The 9,885-nt window shown below is 33.3% G+C and overlaps 1 protein-coding gene and 1 pseudogene across 1 annotated transcript; one reads left to right on the top strand and one right to left on the bottom strand.

Moving 5' to 3' along the window:
- The first annotated feature begins 926 nt into the window (after positions 1-926).
- LOC145604171 (1-aminocyclopropane-1-carboxylate oxidase homolog 1 pseudogene) lies at positions 927-3,564 on the top strand (annotated as a pseudogene).
- Positions 3,565-6,791: 3,227 nt separating this feature from the next.
- LOC145604170 (uncharacterized) lies at positions 6,792-9,647 on the bottom strand. The gene is made up of 4 exons (XM_081660117.1): positions 8,994-9,647; positions 8,091-8,698; positions 7,794-7,860; positions 6,792-7,094 (listed from the first exon to the last, which is right to left on the bottom strand). Exons 1-4 carry the CDS (start codon positions 9,645-9,647, stop codon positions 6,792-6,794), a joined length of 1,632 nt encoding a protein of 543 aa, XP_081516243.1.
- Positions 9,648-9,885: the final 238 nt, after the last annotated feature.

Below are 9,885 nucleotides of genomic sequence, written 5' to 3'. Positions count from 1 at the left end.
CTATTTCAGTCGTCTGTTGATTATTTCTATTTAATGAGAATCACATGGATAAGAAAGTGATTACACTAGCTTAGCTGTCTATGGATTGTTTCCTATTAATGAGATTCACATGAATTATCAAGTAATTACACTATTGTAGCCGTCTATTGATTATTTCTATTTAATGAGATTCACATGGATAAGCAAGTGATTACACTAGCTTAGCTGTCTATTGATTGTTTCCTATTAATGAGATTCACATGAACTATCAAGTGATTACACTATTTTATCTGTCTATTAATTATTTCTATATAGTGAGATTCACATGGATAAGCAAGTGATTACATTAGCTTAGCTGTCTATTGATTATTTAATTTTCATTTAATGAGATTCACATGGATAAGAAAGGTGATTACACTAGCACAACTGTCTATTGATTATTTCTAATTAATGAGATTCACATGGATAAGAAAGGTGATTACACTAGCATAGCTGTCTATTGATTAATCCAATTAATGATATTCACATGGATAAGAAAGGTGATTAAATTAGCATAGTTGTCTATTGATTATTTCCAATTAATGAAATTCACAAGGATAAACAAGTGATCACACTAGCTTATCTATTGATTATTTCCAATTGATGAGATTCATATGGATAATAAGTGATTACATTAGCTTAGCTCTCCAATTCATTTGATTCACATGGATAAGCAATCTGATTTTACCAATTTATTAGTTGTCTATTGATTATGTTAATAAATTAATGAGATTCACATGGATAAGCATTTTGATTAGCCCATGATTTCCTCATGCATTTGATCTACGAATGTTATATAATGATCAATTTTTCTTAGATTTTTCATCAATTCTAAAATAATATAAGCCAAAAGAAAACAAAAAAAATTCTCTTAAAGTTATTTCATCAAAGAAAGGTTGTAAAATCCAATGGATACCCAAAATGCCTTCAATGAAACACAAAGTAGTTATGATCGACTTAATGAACTTAAGGCATTCGATGAAGGAAAACTTGGGGTGAAAGGGATTGTAGATGCAGGAATCCGAAAAATTCCCGGCATGTTTGTTAGACCGCTTGAGGATCGTTTAAAAGATTTTGATACATGTTCCGATGATATAAGTGTGCCGGTAATAGATTTTTCACATTTTGGTGAAAATAAAGATCGCACTGCTGAGATCATCAAGGAAACTATTGTGGCATCAAAGGAATGGGGATTTTTTCAAGTGATAAACCATGGGATTCCTAAGGAGTTGTTAGAATTAATGATTGAAATAAGTCGAATGTTTCATGAACAAGATGCCGAGACTAAAAAAATGTTCTATAGTCGCGATTTTCAGTCAAAGCCTGTGTACTTTTTTAGCAACCATGACTTGTATCAGTCAAAGGCTGCAAATTGGAGAGACACTTTGTATGTGAACACTCGACTTACTAATGGTGAAGTTGATCCTCAAGAGTTGCCTCCTATATCCAAGTAAGTTAATTATTTGTCTCACACAATGCACACTTATTTATTTTCTAATATTGAGTTACAAAAATGTTGTTATCATACATAAGATATATACTCTCTTCATAACTAAAATAATTTCTAATTCACTCATAAACCTTGTATATAAACAAAAATCCATTTTACCTTTTTTCCGTTTACTTTTAAACAACCAAACATTAATATTTGTTTTTTTTTTCTTTTTCACTTTAAACTACAAACCTTGTTATATAAATATTTATCTTTAAAAAACCAATCTCCATAGTTTTTATTTTTATTCTCCTTCTTCAAAACTTGTGGCAAAGGCAAACGAGATTTTTAGTTCGTGGCAGAGGAGATATAATTTTTCTAAAAGTCTAAGCCTGTATATATGTATTGAATAGTCTACTACAAAATAGTGCATTAAGCCTTAGTTCTTAAACTAATAAGTAGTATATATAAGGATAGAAATGGTTCTTTTATCTAATCCAGATACGGTGAGTCTAGTTCCATTTTGTCAGACCTAAATCCTCTAGTTTTGGACTCAATAGATCCTAATTTGTTTCTAATAGGCATATTCTACTCTGTCAAGATCTGGTGGCCCACAAATCTTACTTTAAGCTTTTCTCATATTATTGATTTTATTTGAGAAACTTTATTTCTTTAATATATATGCCATCCGTTTCTTTTTAATTGATTTGAGCACTAAATACATAAATTACTTTGACTTATTTTATGATTTATTCTTAATAAAAACATCAATATGAGAGGTCTTGTTTGATTTATCTCAGTCTCTTTTTTTTTTTCAAACATTAATTGATATAAAATTTGAAGTTATATATTGAAAATTGTGGATAAATGAAACGTGCCAACTAAAATGAAAAGGAGGAATTATTTTCAGTGATTTTATAACTTTAGTTTTTGTTATTTTGAATAAATGATGTATAAGCGCAGAATCAAATAAATAAACTTAAAAATAACACTGCACTTAGATTTTATAAAAAATATCTAAAATAATAACTTTTTATTGCAAAAAAAGCTCACATCGATTCGGTTGATATAGATCTAGATCCCAAAATTTTGGATCCACGAATTAGATTCACCTCTAGAGAATGAAGGTGGATCTGGATCCAATAGAATTTGATCCAAATTCAACTCGTTGTCATCCCTCAACATATAAATCAACTGATTATGAAACTAATGTATATGTTAGTCATTGGTTTTTTTTCATATGAGGCAACCAAATAAAAGCACTAGTGCGTTTATCCTTAACAAATTCAGACAATCAATGCAAATTAAATTGCTTCACATGTGCATACACATAACTATACTATATATTTTTCAAATGGTTTGTTTTAAATATTGATTTTTATATAATGAATTCTTTTTTGCAGGGATGTGACATTGGAGTATGTTAACCATATCCATAAGCTTGCTGATCTCATACTTATGTCAATATCATTAGGTCTTGGACTTGAACCCGAATGTCTAGGAAATATGGCAAAATGTACAAAAAGCTGGGCCATAATTAACAGTTATTATCCAGCATGTCCAGAACCAGAATTGACCATTGGATTAGATGCTCATGTTGATACTTCATTTATCACATTACTCTTACAAGACAATATTGGTGGCCTCCAGGTCCTTCATGAAAAAAAATGGGTTAATGTGGAGCCTATTTCTGGTGCTTTGATTGTTAACTTTGGAAAAATACTTCAGGTTTTATTTTTTTACCTCTAAAACTATATTATTAAATTTCTAGTTCTTATATTAGTGTGTAATTTTTAAGCTTTTTGTTGGTGTGTTATATATATTTATCTTATATCTTACAGATGATAACTAATGATATGATAAAAGGAGTTTGTCATAGAGTGATTGCGAAAACAATTGGACGAAGGATTTCCATTGCAATAAATTATAATGGAATTTACTCATCCGAGAAGATACATGGTCCAATAAAAGAATTAACATCAGAGGAGAATCCACCTATTTATACGAAATTCTCAACTGAGGGCCTCATCAAAAGCTTTTTCTCGAAATCACTTGATGAGGTTGGAGCCAATCTTGATGAATTCAAACTTCAATATTATGGTGATGGCAACTAATTATCATGGGAAATCATGCTACAAATTTGTGTTTACTTGCTACAGAATAAACAAACTTTTATGATCTTTTGTAGCAATTTATGTTTCCATTATAGTTCATGAAACACCTTTAATTACTATGTGCGTTTTTTAATCTTTATTATGCGCTTTGTAGCATGAATGCCTTTAAACAAAATTAGAGTTTGTTTATCATGATTTGTTTTATCTTTATTATATAAGTATTATTTTCGTGCCGTATAAAAATTGTTGTGTTGTTAATAATAGTGTAATGTAGTTCAAGTTTCACTTTTTAATATTGTACTATACAGAAGCATGCATGTTCGTTCTTATAAGCATCAAATTATATAATTAAGATTATAAATTAGTCGATAATTATTTGGGTTGATTATAAATGTGTTTGAGCTCATATCAACGTAGGGAAGCCTAAGCTCGAATTTATAACTAAGTATCAAATACGTTAGTAAGTTATCTTAAACTTCATTTTGAAGGAAAAAAAACTATCGATTAACTCATGGTGATCCCAATTTTGGGAGTGTCCTTAAAATAGTCCCTAGCTTATGATGATCGACTAGATAAAATGGTTAAAACACGTGTTGTATTTTTTGTGGTTCGTTTTCTTTCGAAAAATAACATGAAGATGGTGTAAATGGGATGGGGGGGGGGGGGGAAACCAGTGTTTTTAATGGTGGAGGATTTATTTTTTGTCGCCTATCTGGCATGTATGTGGAATTAGTAAGCAGTCAAACCATGTAAAAATATATTCGGGACTCTTTGATAAGGACCCCCCTTAAGTTAGGATCATCATGAGTTAATCAATAATTGACCCCTTTAAAAATAAGATTAGTCATAGTTGGGACTGCTGGTGTCAAATTTTCCTTTTTTAAATCCAATTGAAATAATAAATTTGTTTTTTTTTTCTTTTTTTCAAATGAGATTTATACTCTCAATTCTTGAAAATAAAAATCTCTTCTTTGATATCAATTCAAGTGTAAGATGCAAACATAAATTATAAAATTAAAAAGTTATACATTACAAGATTCAAGTATAAGATTCAAGTTAATTAATAAACTAAGTAATTAATAGAAATTAATTCGTGTAAGTTGACAAGTTTAAGGTAATTGCTAAGGTTTAATAGCATGACTTGCTTAATATTCATCAAGTAGTGTGTTTCTCGGCCGACGCTCTGAATTATAATTTTCGTATACACTTGTCTATAAAATATATATTGGAAAACTAAGAAGGAAAGAAAGATAGATATTAATAAGATTAGCAAAAATGAGTAATATTAAATTTTTATAAATTTATTAATTGTTTGTCGTATGTAATAGGTCGGAATCACACAAAATCAACCAAAAAACTCAAAATAATAAGAGTAGGGTTAGAGCTTGATGCATCTTTCTCTTTATTGTTTTCTTCCTCTTCTTCATCTCCATTAATTTAACCTATTACATCTTGTTCATTCTCCCCCCCCACCCAAAAAAAAACTAGGAAAATTTGCCAAGAATAATACCACCTTTCACCGGTCTTCCAAGAATAGAATGACCCTTGGATTATTTCAAAATAAAACGCCATTTGCTACACATTTGCAAAAAATAGAACAAAAAACATATACCCGTTTTAAAGGTTACATTTGACTAGTGTCACATGTGTGATTGGTTGAAATAATTTAATTTAATTTTAAAATTTTTTTATAATACTGATTTTTTTAAAAAAACTTTTAAAATAATTAAAACCGAAGAAAAAATTGAAATTTAAAAAAAAAACCCCTCCCCCTTACGTCACTAACCTCACCGTCGGGCCCTCCCCATAACCGCCTACAGCCAGAGCCCCTCTACCCGTCACCAATGGCACCCCTCTTGACCCAGATCTATACCTTTGAGCCACCGACCCAAGAAATAGGAGTTTTGGGGTTCGATGGGATTTTGAACCTTAAAACCACCACTCGATTTTGGGGTTTTAGAGTTACTATGGTGGTTCAAAGGGGGTAGGGGGTGGAAACGACTATGGGAGGGGCAAAATTTGTTCTCCGGCAAAATGGAGGTGGTTTGGGCGCCAGCCGGTGGGGAATTGAGGGTTTTCAAGGTGAAGGAGAAGGGTTTTCGGGTACGAGGAAGATGGTTGAGTAGAAGGATATAGGTGGTCGGTGTTTGAGGAGCGGTGCCGTCGGCGTCGGGGTAGGGGCTCTGGCCGCCGGAGGTTATAGGGAGGCCCGGTGATAGGGGTGGCTGTCGACAGGGATAGGGAGGTTTGTTTTTTTTTAATTTTTTCAAATTTAAGTATTTTTGAAAATTTATTTTAAGGTTATTTATTAAAAAAATTGACCAACGACATTGTGACACGTGTCACTAGTAACCTATTAAATAGGTTACGAACTGGTTACATTACATTATTGGCAGATGTGTAACAAAGGTCGTTTTATTTTGAAATAATCCAAAGATCGTTCTATTCTTGGAAGACTGGTGAAAGGTGGTCTTATTTTTGGCAAATTTTCCAAACAACTAAGTAAAATAACATGTGTTTTAGATTTAAAAATGGAGTAAAAGATCTCGGATGGGTGAGTTAATTTCTTGAAGTGTTCTCTAAATTAGTTGCAAAAGATTTTTGGGGGTGGAAGCTACGAAGTAGAATTGTAGATAATGGTGACGGGTGGCTAATGAACGATAGGAGTTTAATTAGGGTTAGAAGTGAGAGAATACTCATTTTATGTGGCCATGTGGGTGACTGGTTAGTTAGAAACTAATATTGTGCTATGAATTTTATATGCCCAACGAAGAGGCTATGTCTTCCTAAATAAAGTGGACTAAGAGTTTTACAGTTGTGGAATTGGTTCCGGGTACAAGTCGGCTACTGGGTTGAAGAAGATCTCGAATTTGAACCACTTATAACCAGTTTTAGGCTCGACAGGTTCTAACCAGCTCCGGGTGCAGGACATAGTACCCCGTATATATTTTTGCTCACCCCTAGTTTTTATGCATTGTATCCGAGGCCCGACATATGAAACTTCTTTGTATATTTTTTAAATGCATCAATTTGATTTTTGCACTATTCTTATATCAAATTTGACTTTTATTTATTATTAATATATAAAAAACATATGTTTTTTTTGGCAATTAAAATTTTTTATTAATTACAAAAGGAAAATAACATTTAAGAATCCAACCAAAGAAGCCAAAAAACTGACTCAACAGTCAAAATAGCCAAAAAAACAAAAACAGACATTAAAAAGATCAATTGTCTAACAAGAATTTCCTCAGAGTTTCACTGGATATGCAAGCAACTTTGAAATTGATCCCCTTGAATAGCAGAGTAGCAGACATAGCTTTGTGACATTGATTAAAGACCTGATCATTCCTGTGCAGCCATATGGCATACAGACATTCAACAAGGTACATCAAGAATAGTTGACGCTTAACAGTCTTCGTCTTAGCACTTTTCACAACCCAAGCTAGCTCATTAGAGAAAGTATTAGGAGCTCTATCAAAACACAGGAGCTTAAGAACCATAGTCCAAATCTGAGCAGAGAAATTACACTAAAAGAACAAATGCTCAACTGACTCAAGCACTGCATTACATAAACAACAATTCACATCTGTCACAATACCCCAAGTAGCTAACCTGTCTCTAGTAGGGAGTCTGTTGTTAACAGTTAGCCAAGTAGAGAATAAGCTCCTAGGAGAAGCCTGATTTTGACACAAAACTCTATTTTAGGGAACTTTCTCAAAGTCACCCTGTAGATGATCTCTTTAATATAAAATGACCCATTTTTCACAAACTTGCCCCATCCGCCAGCAGAAGTAATGACTTGAGAATAGTCAAATATTTTCCTTAGAGCCCAAGAGCTGTTAGCAGGACACCTAATAGTCCAAATGTCATTGTTTTTCATATAGTATGCATGTACCCATCTAACCCAGAGCTTGTCTTTTTTGCAAGAAATAGCCCATTAGAGCTTACAAATGGCAGCTTTGTTCTAATTGATCATATCCTTGGTATTCCATCCACCATCCACCCTAGGGAGACAAAGAGTATTCCAGGCTGCAAGAGCTTTTTTTTTAAGCTTCAATGTTTCCTGTCCAAAGAAACAGTCTGCAAAACCTCTGAATTTCCTTAATAGCTTTCTTGGGGATAATAAAAATCTGGCACTAATATGTCTGCAAGCTTAATAAAATCACCTTGACCAACTGTAGTATGCCAGCATAGGAGAGATTCTAGCTTTTAGCTCTAGCAATTACCCTTTCAATTAAAGGTTTACAATCAGCATAAGAGAGCTTGGTAGCAGCAAGGGGCACACTCAAATATCTGAAAGGGAAAGAACCAGCTGGAATCTGTAGCTTAGTAATGATTTGCTGCTATTCACCCTAATCAACTCTACCAATGTAAACGTTACTCTTCTCTAGGTTGGCTTCTAAACTAGAAGCACAAGAAAACTTTTGAAAAGCTTGAAAGAGCACAGTTACAGAGATTATATTAGGCCTACAAAACATCAAAAGGTCATCTGTAAATATGATATGAGTGATATTCAATTTTACACATTTTGGATGAAAATTGAAGTTGAGTCATTTTTCAAGTGATCCATGTTTCTGGACAAGTATTCCATGCCTATTGCAAAGAGGAAGGGAGAAAGAGGGTTTCCTTGTCTCAACCCTTTCTTGGCAGGGAAAGGAGGGCTAGGATTTCCATTAATAAGGATGCTATAAGAGACACAGGTTAGGCAAGAAAAGATCCAATCTCGGAACTTATCTAGAAAGTCAAGCTCTTGCATAACACTACTCAGAAAACTCCATTCAATGAAGTCATAAGCCTTTTTGAGATCAACCTTTATCATACACCTAGGAGAGATATGTTTCCTAGTATAGCCCTTGATGAGCTCTGTTTCCAAAAGGATATTATCGGAAATATGTCTTCCAGGAATGAAACCTGCCTGACAGTCATTAACCACATATCCCACCACTAACTGAAGCCTTGCAATCAAGATCTTTGCAATGATTTTGTAGATCATAGAGCAATAAGCAATTAGCCTGAAGTCTTTAACTTTTGTAGGATTAGGGACTTTAGGAACCAAAGTAACAAGAATGCAATTAGTTTGTTTTAGGAGCTGCTTCTTATCAAAAAATTCCTTAACAACCAAGCAAATATCCTATTTCAAAGTAACCCAAGCCTGTTTGAAGAAAACAGAATTCAGCCCATCAATTCCAGGGAGCTTTTTTTTTTTTATCATCAATCCCATTCAGAGCACTTTCAATTTCAAGGTCAGTTCTAGGACCAGCTCTCATTATAGGGAGGTTAATCATAAGAAGATGAGTAGCACAAGACCCAAGTAAGCCACCATAGAATCTGAGGATTTTATTCTGAATATCATCATGTTTAGTCAGTTTCTCATTTTGCTAATTATAAATGATAGAGATTCTATTAACTCCATGCCTTTATTTGACAGAAGAGTAAAAGAAATGATGGTTAGAATCCCCAGTGTGAAGCCATTGAACTCTTGATTTTTGCCTTAGAGCAGTCTCTTCAATCTTTAGCCATTTTTTAAGAATAGCAACATTGTTTCTTTCCTGTTGAAGAAGATCAAAATCAGAATAATCACTATGCAGTTGAGATTGTATAGTATTCAGGTCTGCACGAGCAATCTTAATTTTCTCTAAAATGCCCTTGAACTCCTCCTTATGTAGGCCCTTAAGTTTCCCTTTGATCATCTTCAGCCTTGACCAAACAGAAAATATAGCAGAGCTAGCAACCTCATTACTCCAACATTCATTAACAATAGGAAGGAACTCTTTATGATCAGCTGGGTAGTCAAAGAACTTAAAAGGTCTTCCACCCCCAGGAGCATTATGAATACAGTCCACCAAAATTGGGCTATGATCAGAAATGGATGGGCTTAGATATTCAGCAACTATGTCACCTTTATTCATCATCCGTTCTGTATTCCCAAGACACCAGTCTATCCTACTAGCAGTATTAGTGCTAACATCACCTTTATGCCAAGAATAATAGTGACCTATACTCTTAATAACAGTAAGATTATAGGTAGCGATAAACTCAGAAAAATCATGAATATCATGCATAACTAACAATAGTGCCATTAACACGATTAGAGAGATTTAACATAATGTTAAAGTCCCCAGCAATAAGCCAAGATTGATTGCCAACAAAAGCAAAGATACTCCCTAACTCAACCCACAAAGCTTTCCTGGTCTCAACAGAATGCAACCCATACACAGCAAAAAAAAAAAAAAAAAAAAAAAAAAAAAAAAAAAAAAAAAAAGATTGACCAAGAGCAAGATCAATAATTTCACAATGAATAACTTGAGAAGAAATAAA

The sequence above is a fragment of the Chenopodium album genome, chromosome 22, assembly GCF_948465745.1.
Source record: "Chenopodium album chromosome 22, dcCheAlbu1.1, whole genome shotgun sequence".
Taxonomy (NCBI): domain Eukaryota; kingdom Viridiplantae; phylum Streptophyta; class Magnoliopsida; order Caryophyllales; family Amaranthaceae; genus Chenopodium; species Chenopodium album.
Note: the sequence above shows the minus strand (reverse complement) of the source record. Positions and strands in the feature narration are given on the sequence as shown.